Genomic DNA, 21,956 nt, shown 5'->3' with positions numbered 1-21,956 from the left:
CAGCATGTGCTCATGCCATGTCCTGGTGTCACATTTTGGTAATTCTAGCCAACATTTCAATCTTTTTCATTATTATCACATCTGTCATGGTGATCTGTGACCCATGATCTTTGACGTTGTTATTGTTTTAGGGTGCCACAAACCATGCCCGTGGAAGATGGTAAATGTAATCAATAAACATGTGTTCTGACTACTCTATTGACCGGCCATTCCCCCAAATCTCTCTCTCCTGTCTGTCTCCCGTCCTTTCTTCAGGCCTCCCTGTTCCCTGAGACACAACAATATTGAAATTTGGCCAATGAATAAAGTGTTCAAATGAAAGGAAGAGTCAAGCGATGTGGCAAACTTCATCGTTGTTTTATTTTAAGAAATTGCCACAGCCACCCCAATCTTCAGCAAACACCACCCTGATCACTCAGCAGCCATCAATATCGAGGCAAGACCCTCCTCTAGCAAAAAGATCATGACCCACTGAAGGCTCAGATGCTGGCTAGCAATTTTTTTAAGCAATAAAGTATTTTTAATTGTTATATGCATTGTATTTGCAGACAGAATTCTATTGCACACTTAATAGACTAGAATATGGTGTAAACATAACTTTTATTTGCACTGGGAAACCAAGAAAATTCATGTGACTCACTTTATTGCAATAATCACTTTATCATGGGGGTCTGGAACCAAACCCACAACATCTCTGAGATACGCCGATTTAGAGTTCCAAGGTTTGCAAAATGTGATCTCATTTGGTTCTCACAACAACCCAGTGAGGCAGGTGCTATTTTTACCCCCATTTTACAGATGAGGAAACTGAGGCAGGTTACGGGACGTAGCAGTTTCTAAGGCTGGATTTGAACTCCAGTTTTCCTGACTCCAAGTCCAATGTTGCAGTCTATCTGCCTATCTCAGATACAAACTGATTTAACATGAAAGCAGGTGGATCTCACCTTTTGCTTTGCTAACAAGTACCACACACTGACCTGTCCTACTTACCCTTCCTGGGATCACAAGATTGTCAATGCCAATCAGATCTTTCTTGAGTTCATGGAGTTTCTGGAAATTCTCCATCTTTATCATGGTGCCATGAAGCTGCGCCACCATTTCTGTAATCTCTGCCAGCGCAGCTAATAAAATAAAAAGGAAAGAAAGCTCTAAGTGTTTATGAGAGACATGGGGGCTGTTGGGTCTTTTCCCCCTTCTCCAGTTTAAGCTTCAGGATAAAACCCTCTAGGATGACGATGTCAGAAACTATCTTCCTAGGGTTTAAACAGCATTGCTTCCCTAACAGACACCAGCATAATAAAAATGTGGTGATTTACTTCCAGTGTTAGCTTGCTTTGCTTTGGTTTCCCAACAGCATTTGACACATATAAACAATCCTTTTACTCTTAGTTTCCATGGGGTACAATTGGTCTTCAAAGATAGTAACCTTGTGGCAGGTAGTAAAGAGAAAGGACCAAATGAGAGTGCTTATAGATTCTGTCACCAGGATACAAAAGATCTGTGAAAGTTATTGTAACTGAAAAATTCATCACCTTGTGGTCATTCTGAATATAGCCTCTCTGAATTTAGCTAGGTTTATTCTCAGATTGGTACAACTAGAAGGAACTAGAGAGATCATTTTATAGATAAAGTAAATGAGACCCAGAAAAGTGAATTAATTTGCCCAAGGTAACAGTGCTGATGGTAGAAGTGGGGCAAGAACCCAAATTTCTTTTAGTCACGGAATCTCACACTTGGAAGGTACCTTGGAAGCCATCTGGTATAAGCTGTACCTGAATGAACAGGAGGGATCTTTTAGTCCTAGATCTATGATCCCTATAAAAAAAGGTAAATATTTCAAAGGCTAAATCCAAAGTTGCCCAAGACTAGGGGAAGGCTAAAGGCAGGCCAAACCAGGGATTACATTCTCTGACAGACTCTGGGGAAAAGATTGTTGCCAGTGGCATATTACTTTCAAACCACTGCAATCTAGCTTTCCAGGTTAGGAGGGGCTCCAATTAACTCTTTCTCTGGAAAGAAAACAAACTCGGGAACGTTTTCCACCTATATCAACAGCATTAGAAGAAAACAAAACATCACCCAGAAAATCCATTGCCATCACTTTTTAAACTTCAGAGTTAATAACGTACAGAAATTCCACCACGTCCCACTTCCTACAGAATGTCTTTTCTGGTATTAAAGTCCCTCTAGGTGGCAAAATTGCAGAGGTGGCATTAAAATCCATGAAAGCTGAATGCATCCAGTGCTCCTTATGGATGGTACAGGGGGCTCTTTCTACTTACCCCTGCAGTCCCTGAAATCCGAGTGGTTTGGTGGGTAATGCTTGCACAACCTCTCCATTATCTGCTTATAGTGCATAAGCCTGTGCAAAGGCCGGAGGAGGAAGGTGTTGAGAGGCAGATAACAGACTTTCTGCAGCTCAAAGTCTCGACAAAAGCTCTCCAGTCTACGAGAGTTCTTGATTCCATTCTCCAGCTCTACCAAAGCCTCGTTGTGCTTCCACAGGTGATTTGTCAATTGCTTAGAGGAGGGGAAAAAAGGGAGATGGGGAAGAAACAGATTTGATGTTTGTAAAAACGCAGCCTATATTTGGATCAATGTAGTACCTGTCCATTATTCAAGGTATTGGGGAAAGTACAAAGATAAACAGGGCAACCAGGTGGTGCAGTGGATAGAGGGTAGGACCTGGAGCCAGGACGACCCAAGTTCCAATCTGGCCTCAGACATATACTAGCTGTGTGACCCCGGGCAAGTCACTTAACCTCATTCACCTCAGTTTCCTCATCTGTAAAGTGAGCTGGAGAAGGAAATGGCAAATCACTCCAGCATCTTTGTCAAGAAAACCCCAAACAGGTTCACAAAGAGGTGGACCCCAACTGACCAATGACACAATAAGTTTGCACCCATATTACAGCTCACTTTAAAAAAAAGGTTTTTGAACTAGCAAAGCATTCTACCTAAGTTCAAAACAATATTGACGGTGTTAAATTTATATCTATTGGAAAATAATTAGGCAGATTTTGAGTGTAGGGACTGGCTATTTTTCTACATTGTGTAGTGTGGCTAAAACAGAGAGGACACATAATAAAGACAGGAAAATAAAACTAATGTCAGCAAAAATATCCCAGCTAATATTCTCAACTGGCAAAGCTCCCTGAATAATGTCAATATCCTCCCTTGCATATAGGCTAGTAATAGCCCCCCGCCCCCAAAATAGAAGACTAATAATAAGATATTCACTACATCACTCCTGCAAGTATGTGCAAAATGTGTGGGAGAGGAGGTAGGGAAATGACAGAGGTATACTCCTTCTAACATTTTTAACAGGTTTCTGGTAATGATGACTTTAGGCACAACAATGATACAAGGGCACTTGGGAAATTTCTTTACTTCTTTTTCTTTTGCTTGCACTGGCCACCGTCCTGTAAACATTTACAGCATTAGTACAATATCTGAAATGCCAAAGCAGCAAGGGAAGCTTACAGAATAACACATTAGGTCACAAGGCTGAAGATGTAGTACATAGAGAGGGAGTGGAGTGTGGAGTGTGTGTGTGTGTGTGTGTGTGTGTCTATGGAGTGGGGGGAAGGGTGGTTATAAATGGAAACCATCACAGTCCATGTGGCCTTGTAAGAGGACTGGATTGGGCTGGAAGAAAAGAGATCTGATAGGGACTGAGTGTCAGCACTTGGTATGAAAGTGAAATGCTGAAAGTAGCCAGGAAGGCAGCTGTAAAAGAGAAATCTACCACAGTCAGAAAGATAAAGAAGGGCAGAGCAGGAAGATAGCGTAGGACAAGGCAAGGGAGACCCAATGGACACTGAGCATTTAGTGGCTTATGGCGTGGTACTAGGTACTGCAAGATGAGAGTTAAAGTAGGCACAGAGGTTTAAAATCTTAGAGCCTGAAAAGCTTAAGCACAGAGGACGCCAAAGGAAGACTAGTAAGCAAGGATAATGATATTTATAACAAGCTTTCTGAGTAGATGAGGAGGAAAAGAGGAAAGAATGAAGGGGACAAGAAACAGGGAATCTAGAAAGTAGATGTCATAAAAAAGCTGTGAGGACAATGGCATGAACAGAGCAAAGGAGGATAGGAGGCAAAACTTTAGAAATGGAAAAGATATGAGTTAGTCTGCAACACACCAGTCTGTGTGCTTCAAGCTATAATTAAGGCATAGCCATTTTATCTTTGCCTGAGAAACATGTTTGGCAGGAATTCTTTTATCACCACAAATCAAACATATTCTGATATCGCATGCAAGATTATCAGAGTATTTGAACTTGAAGGAAACCTTAAAATATCATGTAGTCCAAATCATTAAACTGTATAGATCAGGAAATAGGAAAGAGCCTCAGAAAAGTGAAATTACTTGACTGAGGTCATACAGTCAATCAGTGGCAGAGTAAGGACCCAAATTCATTTTAGCTGACCTTCAGTCCTGCTCTCACACCATTCTACTATATTACATCTAAAATAAGAGCAACACTTAAGTAATTAGTAAAAGAACAAACAGGGCACATTATTTAATTACTAATAATACTATAATGGTGCAGCTAGGTGGCACAGTAGATAGAGCACTGGTCCTGGAGTCAGGAAGACCTGAGTTCAAATCTGACCTCAAACATGTACTAACTGTGTGGCCCTGGGCAAGTCACTTGACCCTGTTTGCCTCAGTTTCCTCATCTCTAAAATGAGCTGGAGAAGGAAATGGGAAACCACTCCAGTATTTTTGCCAAGAAAAACCAAGATGGGGTCATAAAGATGGATATGACTGAAACAACTGAACCACCACAAATATTATAATATGAATGATTAATTAATGTGATATTCATTATCAATAAAATATTCCAACCAAAAGAAAAAAAAGTGAGAGGGACTGGTGAGTTCAAGAAAGACTCTCAACAGTTTTCCTTTCCTCCTCACTGCATGCTCCAAATTTCCTATGAGACATATAATCACAGAATATTAAATCTGGAAGAGACATCAAAGCTCATCTTGCCCATCCCTGTCATCTGACAGATGAGAAAACTGAGACACATAGAGGTGAAGCAATAGGTCCAAGGCTACTTAACTTGCCACAACTGATTTGTGGCAAAGCTGGAGCTTCTGATTTCCCAGTTCAATGCTCTCTCTACCATACTGCATTGCTACTCAAGAAAAAGAAATACTTACCTAAATCACGTCTCTGACTAAGTTAATCTCTTTGGTAAGTGCATTAATTCAAGCCTCAAGCATACTTTTTATTGTCTTGGCCTGCTTGAGTATTTTGCTTGCTCCTAAAAGTTATGCTCTCTAATAGTATCTGGCCAACTGGGATGGAAAAAGTTTGTTTTTAATTTAATTTAAAGGCATTTATGGTGTTAAGTTAGGCACAGGTGATACAAAGAGAAAAGAAAAACCCAGACCCTTCATAAAGCTTCCATTATATTGGAGGGACCGAATGTTTACATCGGGTAAATCAATACCATATAATTAAAGGACAAAAGCACTAACAATTAAAGGAACCAGGAAAGGCTTCCACGGGTACCGCGATGAGACTTAAGATGAGAAGCAAAGGATTCTAAAATGTGGGAGTGAGGAAAAGGAGCACATTCAAAGGAAAGAATTCCAATTGGACAGACAGACAGAGACGGCAGATGAGATACTAAAGTTAAAGAACATAAAGTTGTCCAATCTGGATGGAACACAGAATATATAAAGAGGAATAATGTGAAATAATCTGTAACAAAAGGGAGAACCCAAGTTAGGAAGCGTTTTAAAACAGAGGCATTTGTATTTGGCCTTAGAGGCAACATGGAGTCAATGATGATTCCTGAACAGGGGAGTGACATGGTAGACCTGGAAGATTATTTTGGTAGCTTTGTGGAAGATGGATTGGGGAGGGAAAAGACGAAGAAGGAAGTAGACCAATTAGGAGGCTACTGCGATAGTCCAAGTAATAGGTTAATAAGCATGGGACTAGAATGTTAGTGATGGGAGAGGAAAAGGGGAGATGCATATAAGACACCGTGAAAGTAAAATGGACAAGACTTGGCCGTTTATTGGCTATGGCGAGTGAGAATGAAGACTCTAAGATGACTCTGAGGTTGTGAACTTAGCTGACCAAAAGGATTATGGTACCCACAAGAGAAAAAGGAAATTTGGAAGAATAGTACCATGAAAGCTGAAAGAGGAGAGGGTATCCATGAGACAGGGGTGGGCAACTGTGTCAAAAGCAGTAGGGAGATTAAAAAGGATGAAGACTAGTCATTTTAAACATTTACAGACCTTTATACTCCATATTCATGAAGAGAAAATTTTAAATTTACAGAATTTGTAAATAAAGTTTAATTCCTTGAAAACAACCTAAAACTAAAGTTTAATTGCAAAAAGTTGGGCACTGTTTTACAATTTAATAGAACTTAAAATTACAAAGCACTCCAAATGTATTCTATTTGTCTTCTGAACATACAGACAGTTCTTGCTTTATGTAAGCAGACCAATCAGCAGGCCTCTATGTAAAGTGATTTTTATGTAATGGAAATTTGCCCAAGGATGTAGGAAAGGGAGGGAGGGAAGGAAATAGGAAAGGGCCTTTTGCCCATGGAAGAAGGGAGCCAGCACATGACTTAAGGACATGTGGGAGCTCGGGATAGAGAAGTAAGAGCAGGAGGAGGAATGCATGGGTGCCAGGGCCAGCCATGTGGGGGCCTGGCGGTAAGCAAGAGGAAGAATGTGTGTAGAGGCAGACATGTGGGGGCCAGGTGACCCAGGGGGCTGTGGACATACATGAGGTACCTGAGCCTGGATGGACAGAAGATAGATTCGTGGGGCCAGACACATAGGTGGGTGGTGGAGCAGAGCAACGGTCTCCTCCCTCAGTGCTAGAGGTCTCAAGCCAAGCCCCCAATCCAGTGTTGGTCTCTCCACATGTCTGTTCTTCCTTCACTTGAAGGGTTTTTGAAAAAAATGTTTTTTTGGGGTGGGGTGGGAGGTGAGGTGGGTAGGGAAGCCACAGAACACCAAGCGAAGGGCAGGAGTGGAAAGAGAAAGGCACAGTACTGTACAATAAAGTTAACATGTGGTTTTTTGGGAATGTATATTTCTTTCACATAAAGTGAAATTTGTGTAATGTGAATTTACTTAAAGTGAGAACTGTTTGTAATCTTTTGCATAACTACTGTCATTGACGTATGATCCTTAGATGTGACTGGTGATCTTTGCACTCAGGGCGATAATAACAGAAGCAGCTTACCTTCCAAGATGCATAACAACCAAGTTACATAGGTAATCAATAAATCAACAAACAGTAATTAAGTACTAACTACATGCCAGTTATTGTTCCAGGTGGTGGGGACAAAAAGGAAGAATTAAAATAGTTTCCCGGACTCAAAGACCTTATACTCTAAGGAGATTAACTAGGAACACAGGGAATGTAGTCCATACTTTATAAATTCTTTTGAGTGATTAATATTATCTGTTTCACAGATGAGGAAACCAAGTCACTGAGGTATAAAATGAATTACCCTATATAATTTTATATGCAAATGTTTGTTGAATTGAATTATGTCAGAGTCCAGATCTCTGCACTACAATGTTCTATTCTCTCTCAGGACAAGAAAACTCGCATGTTCTCTATCTTGAATGTAAATGATAGAATTGACTAGGAATTTCCATACATTTCTGAATTCAGATTTGGGTCCTGTTGAGGCAATACTAAAACATTCATTTAAAAAAAAAATAAAAAATTTCACCACATTTATCAACAAATGACACAATCAACAAATCAAGTATTTATTAGGTTGTTGCTCAGCCGTTGTCTGAGTCTTAGTCATATCTGAGTCTTCATGACTCCATTTGGGGTTTTCTTGGTAAAGATACTGGAGTAGTTCTTCATTTCCTTCTCCAGCTCATTCTACCAATGAGGAAACTGAGGCAAACAGGATTAAGTGACTTGCCCAGGGTCACACAGCTAGTAAGTGTGTGAGGCCAGATTTGAGCTCAGGAAAATGAGTCTTCCTGATTTGAGGTATGGTGCTCCATCTACTGAACCACCTTGCTGACCAACAGTTTAGCATACAAAATACTAAGCAACTGTTTTGCTCTATGTTTTCAGTGATATTACTGTATGTTTTGATACTGCACATTCAGAAACTTTCCCTTTTTCTGTATTTTATTTTTGGTTTTTTTTTGGTCCACATGTGATTTTTCCTAAACAGGAAAGCACCAAACAACCAAGTCTTAATAAATTTACTGGCTCCCTCAGGAATTAAATGATTTGCGCATGGTGACACAGCTGATTTCTGTTAAAAGTATGACACAAATCCAGGTTGTCCTGACTCTAAAACCAGCTGTTTACCCACCATGGCATTCTGACTCTCAGAATCCTTCTCTTTAAAAGGTACAAAAACAGCTTCCCAAGACAGGCCCTATAATTTCGGCATACCTTCAAAGAGATTTCTTGGCCTGAAAACCAATTTGCTGAAATACCCTCCTTCACAGCTTTATTAAAAAAAATCCCATAGGAATTCAGGCATGAAGAATGAAGAAATGCTTGCTGTACACATTGACTACAGTACTTCTGGCATTACCAAATCTTAGAGAAGTTTCAACTCCAGGGGGCATTTTTTTGGGGGTAATTTAATATTTTTTTTTCCAAATTGCACATATGTACAATTTTAGCATTCTTTTTGCAAATGTTGAGTTCCAAATTCTCTTCCTCTTTCCTCTCCCTGGGAGGGGAAGGGGCATTTTCACTACTAGTGTGTCCATTTAGGGCTCCCACAGAAGTAAAGAGAATGAACTCTCTTTACATGGGATGATGATGTTGCCACTGGGCTTACCTTCATGCCTTGAATGTTCTTCAGCATAACATCACCAATTCTTTGGTAATCTCCTTTGATGTGCGCATTTGAGCGGCCTTCCCTAGGAGCAAAGGCAAAGAGAATTCGAATTATTGCCCAGTTTGACCAATATCACAGTAAATAGGCCATCACTTCGCAGAAGACCAAGAGGCATTTTTTTTTCAAATGTCATAAGATTCCATCCATGTTCTCCAAATCTCTGATTACTTTCAGAGTACGTAGCCTGTTTTGGATTAGATAGGGAAGAAACTTTTCGTGTGTGTGTGATAGTAAAAAACATTTTTAAACTAATTAATTCCAACATCATTTTTCACGTTACATCTGGATAATTTCAGAGTTCCTACAGAAGTCTAAATGCCATTTTTAACAACTAGTAGCTGAAATCCTGGCTTCTGATGACTTGCTATTTATAGACTAACCCAAGTATACACAGCAGTTTATAGAGCTGAAGACACAAAGGAGATTTTGCCTTGAAGAGCTCTTTATCTCAATTAGACCAAGGTAGTCAGGAAAGCCTAGGAAGAAGAAAATAAAATACTTAAAATAAAAATCTGCGCAGTCACAGATAGGAAAACTGGACATAGAAAAAACCTAAAAGCTCCATGTCGATGTTAAGAGAGATAAAGAGGAAGGGGTCAATATACATACTCTAAATATATTATGCTTGAATGAATTAATGAAAAAACATTAATTGCTTACTCTATGCTAGGCATTGTGGTAAGCCCTAGGCGTACAAATACAAAAGCGAGACAGTCATTGCCCTCAAGAACATAGAGGGACACATAGAGAGGAGTGATGGCCAACGTCAAGTATTTTGGTCTAAAAAAATCAGAGAAATTTAATGGAGCAACAGGCAGTTGACTGGCATGCCACTATGAGAAACAAAGGTAGGGCTGACAATTCAATTTCCACAGCTAGAGGTTATACATGGGTGTATAAGTTTACAGAAAATTTACCCAGACAGGATTGTCATAGCTAGATTTTTTTTAAAAGAACTATTCCCAGTAAATCAAAGGTTACGCATCCAGACAAACTCCTCAGGTGATGTATAAGTAAACTTAAGGTGTGCATTTCTATGCTTGATGTCTGAGGTGGATTGTCCACTAAAAGAGAATGCTGCCACACAGAACACAAATCAGTGGGAAACCTCAGACTGTATATCTCAAAGATGTGGTATCTAATAGCTTCAAACAATAGAACATAATGGCTTCCATTTCAGCTGAAAGTCAGGCTGAACAACATTCACTGTGTCGAGAATCGTATTGTTTAATCTTTACTATATCAAGCATTTCTCCCGGGGAAGGGAGAGGATGGAGGGAGCTTGATGGCAGGGTGCACCCTCATGCTTAATTAAACAAACCAAGGATAGTTTATAAGGGGGCAAGAGAAGTCTTGCTGGTTGGAAACAATAAATTCATCTCATAAATTACAACAGGCCCGCGGGTCATAGGAAAATAAACACGCGACAAGTAAGTAGCACGCTATTCATTTTGGTGGCTCCAACTAAGCATATTGAGTAAATAATGTTGCAGTGACAACCGAGAGCCCCAAATCCCATTAACTAATTAAATCTCTGCTATCATGAAAGTTCTGAAGACAGAGCACATGCTTTCCAGGCTTGGAACAGGCTCATTCATCCTCTTCCCCCAGCAAGGTTTCCTGAAATCCCAATCTGTCTTTCCCTCTCCATTTTTCATTCCTTTTCCTTTACTTTTTAATTAAGATTCAAAAGAAAATTGATCTACCAAGAGCATTTCTTTCTTCTAACAATTTAAGACAATAACTTTTATCATGTTGACGTGTTATCAAAGCGGGGAAGGGGGAAATACACCACCACTGTGCTGGTAAAATTGACAGAGATGACCCTTTCCTCCTCAGAATCCCTGATCTTCGAGTTGCCTCACAGGTGAGATGTATTTAAGTAAGATCCTTTCAATGCTTCAGTAATTAATACCTTGGATGAGGTCCAAGAGAACAGACGACATTAAGCAAGTTTCGGTATACAGTGTCAGAGCAATTAAGCAACAACAAAGCAAATTTCTGTCTCCCTCAACTCCGTGTCACCCAGTGAGTTCTCAGGGATAGTTTCCTGCACATAAGCTACAGTCCACATAGCTACCGTATCTACCAATTGGACTACTGTAAGGAACAAAAACCTTAACTTGTAACTGCTACTGAACTCTCACTTTGGGGGACATAAATCTTACCACTTTATGGCACTGTAGTAACTTAAACATTGTCTGGCTTTTAGCCTAAATCATCATTACCTCAAATCTGGAAAGAACAAAAGTTTATCAGAGGACTACTTTTCTGACTTCAAAATATCGTTGAGATAATTGGCTGAGATTTGTTGATTGCACTTAATTAAGTAGATAGGCAGCTGAAAGCCTGCAAAGGCTGCCTTACAACCTCTCCTTTGATCAGTCAGTCAACTGTCATTTATTAAGGACCAACTATGTGCTTTAGCATGGTGGTAAGCATGAGGGATACAAAGAAAGGCAAAAGATGGTCCCTGCTCTCAAGCAGTTCACAGTCTAAGGTGCAGTGGGGGGAGGAAAGACTAATCAGCAAACAAGATATATACAGGATAAATTGGAAATAAATGACAAAGGGAAAACGCTACCATTAAAAGGGGTCTGGAAAGACTTTTTGCAGAAAATGGAAGTTTGGCTGAGGCTTGGAGGAAGTCAGGGAAGTTAGGAACCTTCAATATAACATCTTTTATTTCTCTACACAATAAATAAAATAATGATGATGATAAAACTACGACCTCTAGAGAAAAACCTCTGAATCCAGGCTCCAACTCTGCATTTATTAACTTTATATCACAACGACACTCTAGTTTACAGTTCATTCCATTAACACCAAAGTCCTCCAATTCTAGACCAGACACATAAATACTCAAAAATGACCCATGAATATCTAAGCCCTTAACTAGAAAGTTAAGTTTTTGCATCAGCATGAACACTTCGCATCCAAAGCTGCCATATGTTGATCAAATTGTAATGGTCCCAAGAGACATTGCTTAATTCAGATTTGTGAGTTGTTTAAATGATCTGCAAGTATACAAGGTTTTCAAGTGAGGCATATCTTCTGCAATTGTACAGAATGAGATCTAAAATTCTGAAAACTACTATTGTCTATCTTGACAGCGACTAGACCACATCTAAAGTAATATGTTCAGTTCTCAATACTTCATTTTAGGGAGGGTTATCAACAAGCAGGGAAAGAACAGAAAAATGTGACCAGGATGATTTCATATGAGCACATGAAGGAATTGGGAATTCTAAGTTTGGAAAGATGAGAGTGGGAATAAGATGGCTGTCTTCAAATATTCAAAAGATTATTATGTGGAAGAGGAACTGCCAGGAATGTACTGGAGCCAGCTTGAACAGTTTCACAAGAGTCGATTGTTAGATTTTCAGTGTGAGCTTTTACACTTCAGAAATCGGCAGATGCTACAAATCAGGGCTGGATTTATTGTTTTGTTGATCATTGAGACTTAAAAAATGATGGAGAAAATGTCAATAATGCACATTAAACTTAAAACTGTGTCACGGACACAGGTCTTTTGAGATCCACTTATTAAATATATGCCAGCACAATGTTGATGGATTTATGTTAATTTTCCCCCACGGGGCAGGTGTTGGGCCAATGGATAAAAACCGCAGAAAGGTTCATTTTGGCTCAATATAAGGAAGAACTTCTTAATAATTAGAGCTCTCTAAAAATAAAATGGACTATTTCAAGAAGAAACACCAGGAAGTTTGTGCCTCCTTTTATCCTGTAGAACACAAGCTCTTAGTAGTCAGAAACTGTTTTGTTTTTTGCCTTTGTATTCCCAGCACCAACACAGTGGTGTGTGTGTGTGTGTGTGTGTGTGTGTGTGTGTGTGTGAGAGAGAGAGAGAGAGAGAGAGAGAGCGAGAGAGAGAGAGAGAGAGAGAGAAGGAAGAGGAAGAGAGAGCGAGCGCAAGAGAGCGTGAGAGCACATGCATGCACACTCAGATATTTTCCCTAAAATAATATAAATTCCTTTAGATCAGGGACTATTTAATTTCTATCTTTGGATCCACAGCACTCAGCATAGTTCCGGGCATTTAAGAGCTTAATAAATGCTTGTTGCTTCTCTGGTTAACTGAAATAACAAATAAAGATAGAGTCAAGATCTCAGAGAAAGTAGGGAAAATTGATGTAGCAAGGTTCTGGAAATGTCAAAGGATATGGGATTAATACCACTTGGAAGACGGATTAGCCTTGGAAGGAAGGGAGCAAGAGTGGTTAAGTAGAAAAGTAAAGATAAATCGGGGTAATGGACCATGAGAACAAGGAAAGTTGAAAGGATCGAGGTCATGATGTTCCAGAGACACCCCAAATCCAACACATCCAAAACTGAAGTCAGTATCTTTCTCTCAAAAACCCACTTCTCTGTCAAAGTTCCTTATTTTGCTAAAGGCGTCATCATTCTTCCAGTTTCCTCTATTCTTAACCTTAGCAGTATCTTATACGTTTCTCACCTCACATATCTAATCTGTTGTTAAGTCTTGCTGATTTTACCTCCATATCTACTGTATCCAACCACTTCTCTCCACTCATACAATGATTATCTTGGTTGAGACCCTCATCACCTCTCACCTCAACTCCAAAACCATCTTGTTAGATGAAGCCTTTCCTGATCCTCTCAACTGCCAGTGCCCTCCCCCCTTTCCTCCCAAATTACTTTGTACTTATTATCTTTACATTTACTTCTGTATGCACATATATTTACACACGAACATGTATACATACATGCTTAGGTCTGTATTTAAATATACAAGTGTATCTATATAAATATACAAGTATATATGTGATACACACGTACACATACTTGTCTTCCCAGTAGAATGTAAGCTTGTTTTAAGCAATGATTGTTTCATTCATTGTATTTTTGTTCCCAGCATCCTACTAGGACACAGTGTATACATACAGTATAAGCAGGGGCTTAATAAATGCTTGTTGATTGAATGCTGGTGCAGATGAGCCAGGTTCGGTAAGAGTAAGGAATTCAACTCAACAAATACTTACTTTTAGAAGTTAGTGATAAACAAGGTACGAGTTGGAGAGGTTACAGAACTGGCAGGCAAAGGCATAAAGATCATCAGCAAGAACACCAAAGCCAAGAATGATAAGTAGGAAAAAAAATAGCCAGATGATGAGGTCACCATGGAAGGTGAGAGGATCGTACCCTAGAGCTCAACAATTAACAATGAAATGTTTTCTGTTCATTTACTAAACTCTCAAAAACTAGATCTGGACTTCTGATGCCTATCACTACTTACAGGGGAAAGAAAGTAGACTGAGCTTTTTATAAGTAATTTTCAAAGAATTCCTTTGTACATCAAGTAAAACTCATTTCCCGCCCACACCCCAGTCTTTTGTCATCACTAGGCACAGAAATCAGCCAGTCTACATGTCCTTGGGTCATTATGTGGTTTCAGATGCTGCTGCTTCATCATGTGGAGAAATCTTCCTAATTTCATTTTTCCTACATGTTATTTATCTCAAAACTCTAGAAACCCTGTATTTTAAAAAGCAAAACAAAAACTCAGTCCTCTAAAAACATAATCAGAGAAACAACTAAATCACCATGGCATTTGTTCTACTGTGAACAACCGTGAAAAGGTCATGTTTGTCGTGAATAACATGAAAAAGGAATTATAACTCTTTCAAAACATCCTCCGGATGTTAATCCCACAAGTGAAAAGACTCCTTGTATAGAAAGCCTATTTGCCTGGAGAAGTCGTCAATGCAAATATGTAGTGTTGCAATGAAGGAACTGCCCATAGCAAGAACATTTGTTTGGCGTTTTCAACATGAGAAAATCAGGGGAGGCCTAACAGGTCTTATAAATGCCACACGCTTTAACTTGCATGTTATAACGAATTTAACATTCATCAATGAACAAATACAATGTTTGGAGGTGGTACAGTGGATAGAGCTCTGGGCTACCAGTCAGACCCCAATCAAATGGGGACACAGACACTTACTAGCTGTGCGACCCTGGGCAAGGCACTTAACCTGTGTTTGCTTCAATTTCCTCAAAAATAAAATGAGGATAAGGATAGCACCTACCTCACAGGGTGGTTGTAAAGGATGAAATTAGGTATTATTTATAAAAAACACTTAGCACAGTGCTTGACACATAGTAGGCTCCACATAAATGCTTGTTCTCTTCCTTCCTCTTCTTAGCAAGTGAAAAAAAAATAGCACCCTGTTTTCAAATGATCTTGACTCTGTTTAAACATTTTACAACTAGTATATAATTCAACAATGAACTGTATACAGAAGGACAAAGAACAGAGAAAGTAGTCATATCCTGTAAAAGCTGGTGGGCTGGGAGACCTTAAAGATCTAATTTATCAACCTGCTTAGGAAACAGAGGGGGGAGAGGGGGAGGGGGAGGTGTTAAGTAATTTGCACAAAGTCACTGAGTGTTAGAGAAGAAAAAGAGCGGACATCTGCCAATAAGGAATCATAGTCTGGACTCTGAAAAATGAACTGATAAGTTTATCTCTAAAGTGTTGAAAAATACTAAAGTGTACAGCTGTGTCCCACGTAGGCGTACACCACGTTATCACTATACATTATTTCTTCAGGCTTCTGGGGAACAGTCATGAGGCAGTAAGAATCAGTGGAAAATAAACCAGGCTAAATAAAAACATAGCTCCTTGCTTCACTCTACACCTTTCCCCTCAGTTATGGTCAATATAAAATCTATTCAAAACTGTGAAAGAAACACAATTTACTGGGTAATGATGACCTTGTCTGCAATAAAGTTGCAGAACTATCCTATAAAATGTTATAAGCCTGAGAATAGGGGCTCCCTTTGGGAATGTAGCTTTTGAATGCAATAAATTTAAAATGGGCTCTTCTGGAGGGTTTAAGTAGATTCTTTACCAATTAAAGAGTATACTGAAATTGCCTGGTCTGGAGTCAGGAAGATTCATCTTCCTGAGTTAAAATCTGGCCTCAAATACTTACTAAGCTGTGACCCTGGGGCAAGTCCCTTAACCCTGTTTGCCTCAGTTTCTTCAAATGTAAAATGAGGTGGAGAAAGAAATGGTAAGCCACCCCAGCATTTTTGACAAGAAAACCCCACATGGGGTCACAAAAAGTTGGACGTGACTGAAACACCTGAAACATTACAGAGAGGGTCCCTAATATTTTTTGTTTTGCAGACCCCTGTAGAAGATGGGTAAAACCTATGGACCCATTCTCAGAATAACATTTTAAAACGTATAACATAAAATACATAGAGTTTCAGAGGAAATCAGTTATACCAAAATACAATTACTTAAGTATGTATTGAAATAAAGTTCCATTTGTGTATATCTGTATCTATATTTATATACGGATTCCACATTAAGAAGCCTAATGTAAAGATAATTAGGTTATGGGAAGCAGAATGCTGGAGTAGAAAGAACATTGTTTCAAATTTAATATACAGCTTTTTTAAAACTGTGTATAATAGATGTTCAGTTTCACATGCAATCAATTTTAAATGTTTTATGTTTAATACTTAAGTTCATATTAAAAGAGAAAAAATTTAAAGAGTAATAAAATGGTTTTTAACTTCTTATGGCTTCATTTTCTTATTTGCAAAATGGAATGATCAACTACGTACGGCTTTTATCCTTTTTTTAAAAAAGATATGATAATTTTATTTTTTAATTTTATTTTAGACTCAAATGCCAGAACACAAATACAGAATAGAGAAAAGAAACAAAAACATATCTACAACTTAAATACAAAGAAAGAAAAGCATGTCATGTGCACAGTAAAACACAAGAGAGGATTCAAAATACGTAACAATAAATTTTCATTTCAAGAAAGCCTGTTTGATAAATACATTTTATGTTGAGAACTGTCTTTTTTTTGCTTCCTTATAAGTTTTCTTTTTTTCTTTGATGTGTACTTTTTTACTTTGTTCTCCTCCAGAAGGCTACAATTAAGTTTGGATGTGTTTCTCTACAACTATAGATATAGACATACATATATACATATGTATATATAGACATATGCTTTCCCAAACAAATTCTACTCCTGATCTTTGTTTTTATGTTTGTGCATATCTCTTGTTTCCTATTCCTCCTGCCTTTACTTCTAACTGCCACCTTGCCCTATTACTTGTCTACCTCCCTTCAAGGATCTCTCCCCTATCCTCCCATTCCCATAAATCTAAACACCCTTCCATACTCCCCCTTTTACCTATACCCTCACCTTCCCCTCTAAAGATCCCTCCCTTGCCCTCTCTCCCTTCCCTATGCCCTTCCGTTTTACTTCTTTTGAATTTAGAAGGCTTTTATGCTCTTCTAAATACATATGTATTATTCCCTCTTAAACCCATTCCTGATGAAAGTAGGTTACCACAACTACCAGTCCTCTTCCCACATCTAATTCCTCTGTATTGATTCTTCCTCTTGCCCCTCATTTGTATAAAATAATTACTCTTTTTAGCTGTTCCTAAATGGTTTTACTTTTTAAATTCATATCATACTCAGGTTTACCCCAATCTTTCTTATGAGCCACCCAATTATTAATAAGAATCTTAGACACACATTCTACATTTTACATATATAAAAAAGTAAATAGTCTGTCCTTATTGAATCCCTTATAATCAGTCTCTGGTATGTGTCTTATATTTCTCTTAGCTCTTGTATGTCACATCTTCTCTTAAGTTCAGGGTATTTTTTTTTTTAAAACAAAGTCTTGAAAGTCTGATAGTTGGTCAAATACCCAGTTTTTTCATTCAGGATTATGTTTAACTTTGCTGGGTATGATATTTTTGGCCAGAGTCCCAGGTCTTTTGCTCTTCAATATGTAGTGTTCCTAGACCTGTGGTCCTTTAATGTCTCTGCTGCTAGGTCTTGTGTGATTCTAATTGTGGTACCATCATATTTAAATTGTTTTAATCTTGATGCTTTTAATACTTTATCCTTGAGCTGGGGGTTTTGGAATTTGACTATGTTATTCCTATGAGTTTTCCTCACAGGATCTCTTTGAAGTGGAGATTGATGGATTATTTCTATTTCTACTTTTCCCTCTTGCTCTAATGCTTCAGGACAATTTTCTTTAATTATTTCTTGTATTATCATATCAAGATTCCTTTTTTTTAATCATAACTTTCAGTTAGTCTGATTATTTTTGTTTTCTCTTCTTGATCTATTCTCCAAATCTGTTGTTTTTCTTATTAGATGTTTCATTTTCTCTTCTATTTTTTCATTATTCATATTTTGTTTAATTATTTCTTGAGGTCTTATAATTTTACTAGCTTCTAATTCTAATTTTCAAGGTGTCATTTTCCTCCTTACGATTCTGGATCTCCTTTTCTAATTGGTTGACTTTCCTTTCATAATGTTCTTGTTTTTCTTGGATTATTCTTATTTTTTTTTTTAGTTTTTCCTCCATATCTGTAATTTGATTTTTAAAGTCTTTTTAAAGATCTTCTATGAATTCATTTTGCGCAGGCGACCATTCGACATTACTCTGTGGGGGTTTCTTTACTTCAATATCCTCCTCTGAAGATGAACCACAGTCTTCTCTATTCATTCCTACTATAGTTTTCTATGGGAATGGTGCCTCTTGCCCCAGATCTTCAGTTCTCCCCTCTGACCTTGAACTCAAACCAAGACAACCAGCCTCCTGTAAGTGCCCACAGCCAGAGCTGCCCCACTGCTTCTTCACTCATTGAGCTTGTGCTGGTTCCTTCTCACCCCTCAGCTCTTCTACTTCAAAGCACATTGGCTGGGAACTAGGCAACCTTTCAAACCAAGTGACCCCAGGGCTTGCTGCTTGTTATTAAAGAGGACCCTAGCCTGGAGGTGTTTACTCTTCACAGGGGCCCAACCTAGTCCTGGGATTTTTCTTCTGATCTTCTCAAATTGTCCCAGGAAGACCCTTGCTGTGCCCCTGTTCTTATTTATCTATACCCACACTTTGTTCACCCTAAGGTGCTATTTTATCTCTTTTGTGGGGGAAAACCTAAAGAGCTTGAAATTTTCTCACCTACTCTGCCATCTTCCCAGAATCCTCTGCAAGAAAAAATAATTTTTAAAAGGAAAGCATTTTTGAAAAGATGGTAATATATTATTAGGTAACAAGGAACAAAGTATATTTTAATATTATATTTTGCTCTTAAGGGGAAAATACATTTGTAGTATTTGGAACTAGAAGATATCTTAGAAACATCTCTAGTATGACCCTCTCATTTTATAGATGAGGGTATTGGTGCCCAGTTGAGTGGGGTCTTACCTAGTGATAAGTCACCCAGTGATTAGCTGAAGTCATTTGACACCAAATCCAGGGCTATTTCGACTTTGTCATGAGTACCTCTCTAAAACACAGCTGTGATAATGGTAAAATTACATATGTAAACATACCTCAGAGTGCTATATAAATGGGGGCTGTATCATGGTTCTAATTCTCCTCATCCAATATTTGATACAGTTCAGATGGAAACAGTCCTAGAACAAACTGTTCTCCTACTATTCTTTTATATTAAATGTTTGGGATACTATTACACAGATGGAGGTTTAAATTTTATAAATGAATATGGATTGTAATGCTATTCCATCTTCGATAAGATCACTCATTGTATTTTCAGGACAAACGAAAAAGAGCAGCAGGGGAATCTTGGGTCATCGCTCTGGATTCCAAGGAAGTAGTAAATGAAGACCCTACTTGTCTGTAGCAGTAAATCATAAAGGGTATGGAAAAGTGTCAATCAACTGCTCTTCCACTGACTAGTCCTAAGGGATATAACCTCTGTCTTCTTTATTCACTAGTCCTCCTTAAAGTAAGAAAATTTCCACTCTCAATACCATCCCACCATCTCTTTTTCCAACTCTCAAGATTTATCCATTGTTTTTTCTCCCTTAGCCATTAGTTCAAAGGTGGATAGAGCACTGGGCTTGGAATCAGGAAGACTCATCTTCATGAGTTCAAATCCGGCCTCAGACACTGACTAGCTGTGTGACCCTGGGCAAGTCACTTAACTGCTTCAGTTATCTGAATGAGCTATGAAGGAATGAAATGAGCTATGGAAGGAATGGCAAACCACTCTAGCATCTTTGCCATGCAAACCTCAAATAGTCATGAAGTTCGATACAATTAAAATGACTAAACAGCAGTATAAGCAAGTTTTATCAACTATTACCTGTCTCTGTGGATTGTTCTTCAAAAATGACAGCAAATAACTTTGTGGTTGCTTTCACTTTATAAAGCAGAGAAAAGGTTTTATCTGGCTAATTCTGGTGATTCTGATATTGCCACTAACTTTGAAAATCAAGACAGAGAAGAAATACCTTCCCAAACTCTTTATCCATTATGTACATGTACACTGTAACATAGCAATGACATAGCATTTAAAGGCTTGCAACTTCGTTTACCTAGGAGTTTTCTTTTTGGGATCTTTTGCAAGAAGTGATCCGTGGATTCTTTCAATTTCTATTTTACCCTTTGGTTCTAGAATATCAGGGCAGTTTTCCTTGATAATTTCTTGAAAGATGATGTCTAGGCTCTTTTTTGATCATGGCTTTCAGGTAGTCCAATAATTTTTAAATTATCTCTCCTGAATGGATCTATTCTCCAGGTTAGTGGTTTTTCCAATGAGATATTTCAAATTGTCTTCCATTTTTTCATTCTTTTGGTTCTGTTTTATAATTTCTTGATTTCTCATAAAGTCACTAGCTTCCACTTGTTCCATTCTAATTGTTATGGTATTATTTTCTTCAGTGATCTTTTGGACCTCTTTTTCCATTTGGCTAATTCTGTTTTTCATGGCACTCTTCTCATTGGCTTTTTGAACCTCTTTTGCCATTTGGGTTAGTCTATTTCTGAAGGTGTTATTTTCTTCAGTATTTTTTGGGTCTCCTTTAGCAAGCTGTTGATTTGTTTTTCATGATTTTCTTGCATCACTCTCATTTCTCTTCCCAATTTTTCCTTTACTTCTCTTACTTGCTTTTCCAAATCCTTTTTGAGCTCTTCCATGACCTGAGACCAATTTATATTTTTCTTGGAGTCTTTTGACTTTGTTGACTTCTGGCTGTACGTTTTGCTCTTCTTTGTCACCAAAGTAAGATTCTATAGTCTGAATCCTTTTATGCTGCCTGCTCATTTTCCCCACCAATTACTTGACTTTTGAGCTCTTTGTCAGGGTATGACTGCTTCCAGTGTGCTTTGTCCCAAGCTTAAGGGGTTTTGCGCTGCTGTTTTCAGAGTTACTTCTATTCTGAGGTGGTATGATACTCCTCTCCTGGCCTGTGCTCTGGTCTGTGAGTGCAAGCACTCCTTTCTGCCTTGTAACTACCAGGAGGATTCCTTCTCCACAGTCACCACAAGCTCTGCCATACCAGCACCCCTCCTCCCCCAAGAACTGCCAACCAGGACTGCAACCCAGATCCAAGCAGGGCAAAGCAAGAGAACCTTGCCTCTGCACCAGCAAAGAGATCCCTGAAATCCCATTCTGATTTGCTGCTTGATTGCCCCCACCATCTGTGGGCCTGGAGCTCCAGAAGCAGCTGCACCCTTCTCTCACCCAGGTCCAACAGTTTGCCCACTGACCTGCTCCGTTGTCTTTAGTGTTTGTGGGTTGAGAAGTCTGGAAACTGCCACAGCTGCCAGTAATTCAGTGCCCTGAGGCCTGCTCAGGCCTGGTCTGTCCTAGCATGGCCCATGCTGGGCTGAGCTATGCTCCCAGCACAGTGTGAAAGACCCTTCCCAGAGGCCATCCAGGCCATCTTGGGCTGGAGACTTGTTTCACTCTGTCATTTTGTGGGCTCTGTAACTCTAGAATTTGTTTAGAGTCATTTTTTACAGGTGTTTGGAGGGCTTTGGGGGAATGCTCAAGCGAGTCCCTGTTTTCATGCCACCATCCTGGCTCTGCCCCCAGTAGTCTACAGTTCAGGTACCACTTCATATTCATCAGATGCTTTTCTTGATCCTCCCCATCATTAGTGCCCTTGTCCTTTTAAGATTATCTTATATTTACTTATTTGTATACATGTGGAAGAAACAGCAATTGTATAGTAAAATCAGTGCTTGGCTAAGCCCCTACTTCATCATCTGAAAAACA

General features: G+C 38.8%; 1 protein-coding gene across 4 annotated transcripts in view; it reads right to left on the bottom strand.

Moving 5' to 3' along the window:
• The window catches only part of FARP1 (FERM, ARH/RhoGEF and pleckstrin domain protein 1), a 335,175-nt gene that overhangs the window by 24,068 nt on the left and 289,151 nt on the right, over positions 1-21,956 (bottom strand). For all 4 annotated transcript variants that reach the window (XM_036754656.1, XM_036754655.1, XM_036754657.1 and 1 more), the window contains 3 exons: positions 8,826-8,907; positions 2,283-2,520; positions 991-1,121 (listed from right to left, as the gene is read on the bottom strand). In XM_036754656.1, the coding sequence (XP_036610551.1) occupies positions 991-1,121; positions 2,283-2,520; positions 8,826-8,907 (451 nt within the window). The remainder of the gene's footprint in view (positions 1-990; positions 1,122-2,282; positions 2,521-8,825; positions 8,908-21,956) is intronic.

Source organism: Trichosurus vulpecula, chromosome 4 (genome assembly GCF_011100635.1).
Source record: "Trichosurus vulpecula isolate mTriVul1 chromosome 4, mTriVul1.pri, whole genome shotgun sequence".
In the NCBI taxonomy this organism is placed as follows: domain Eukaryota; kingdom Metazoa; phylum Chordata; class Mammalia; order Diprotodontia; family Phalangeridae; genus Trichosurus; species Trichosurus vulpecula.
This window is presented reverse-complemented; position numbering and strand designations above follow the sequence as displayed.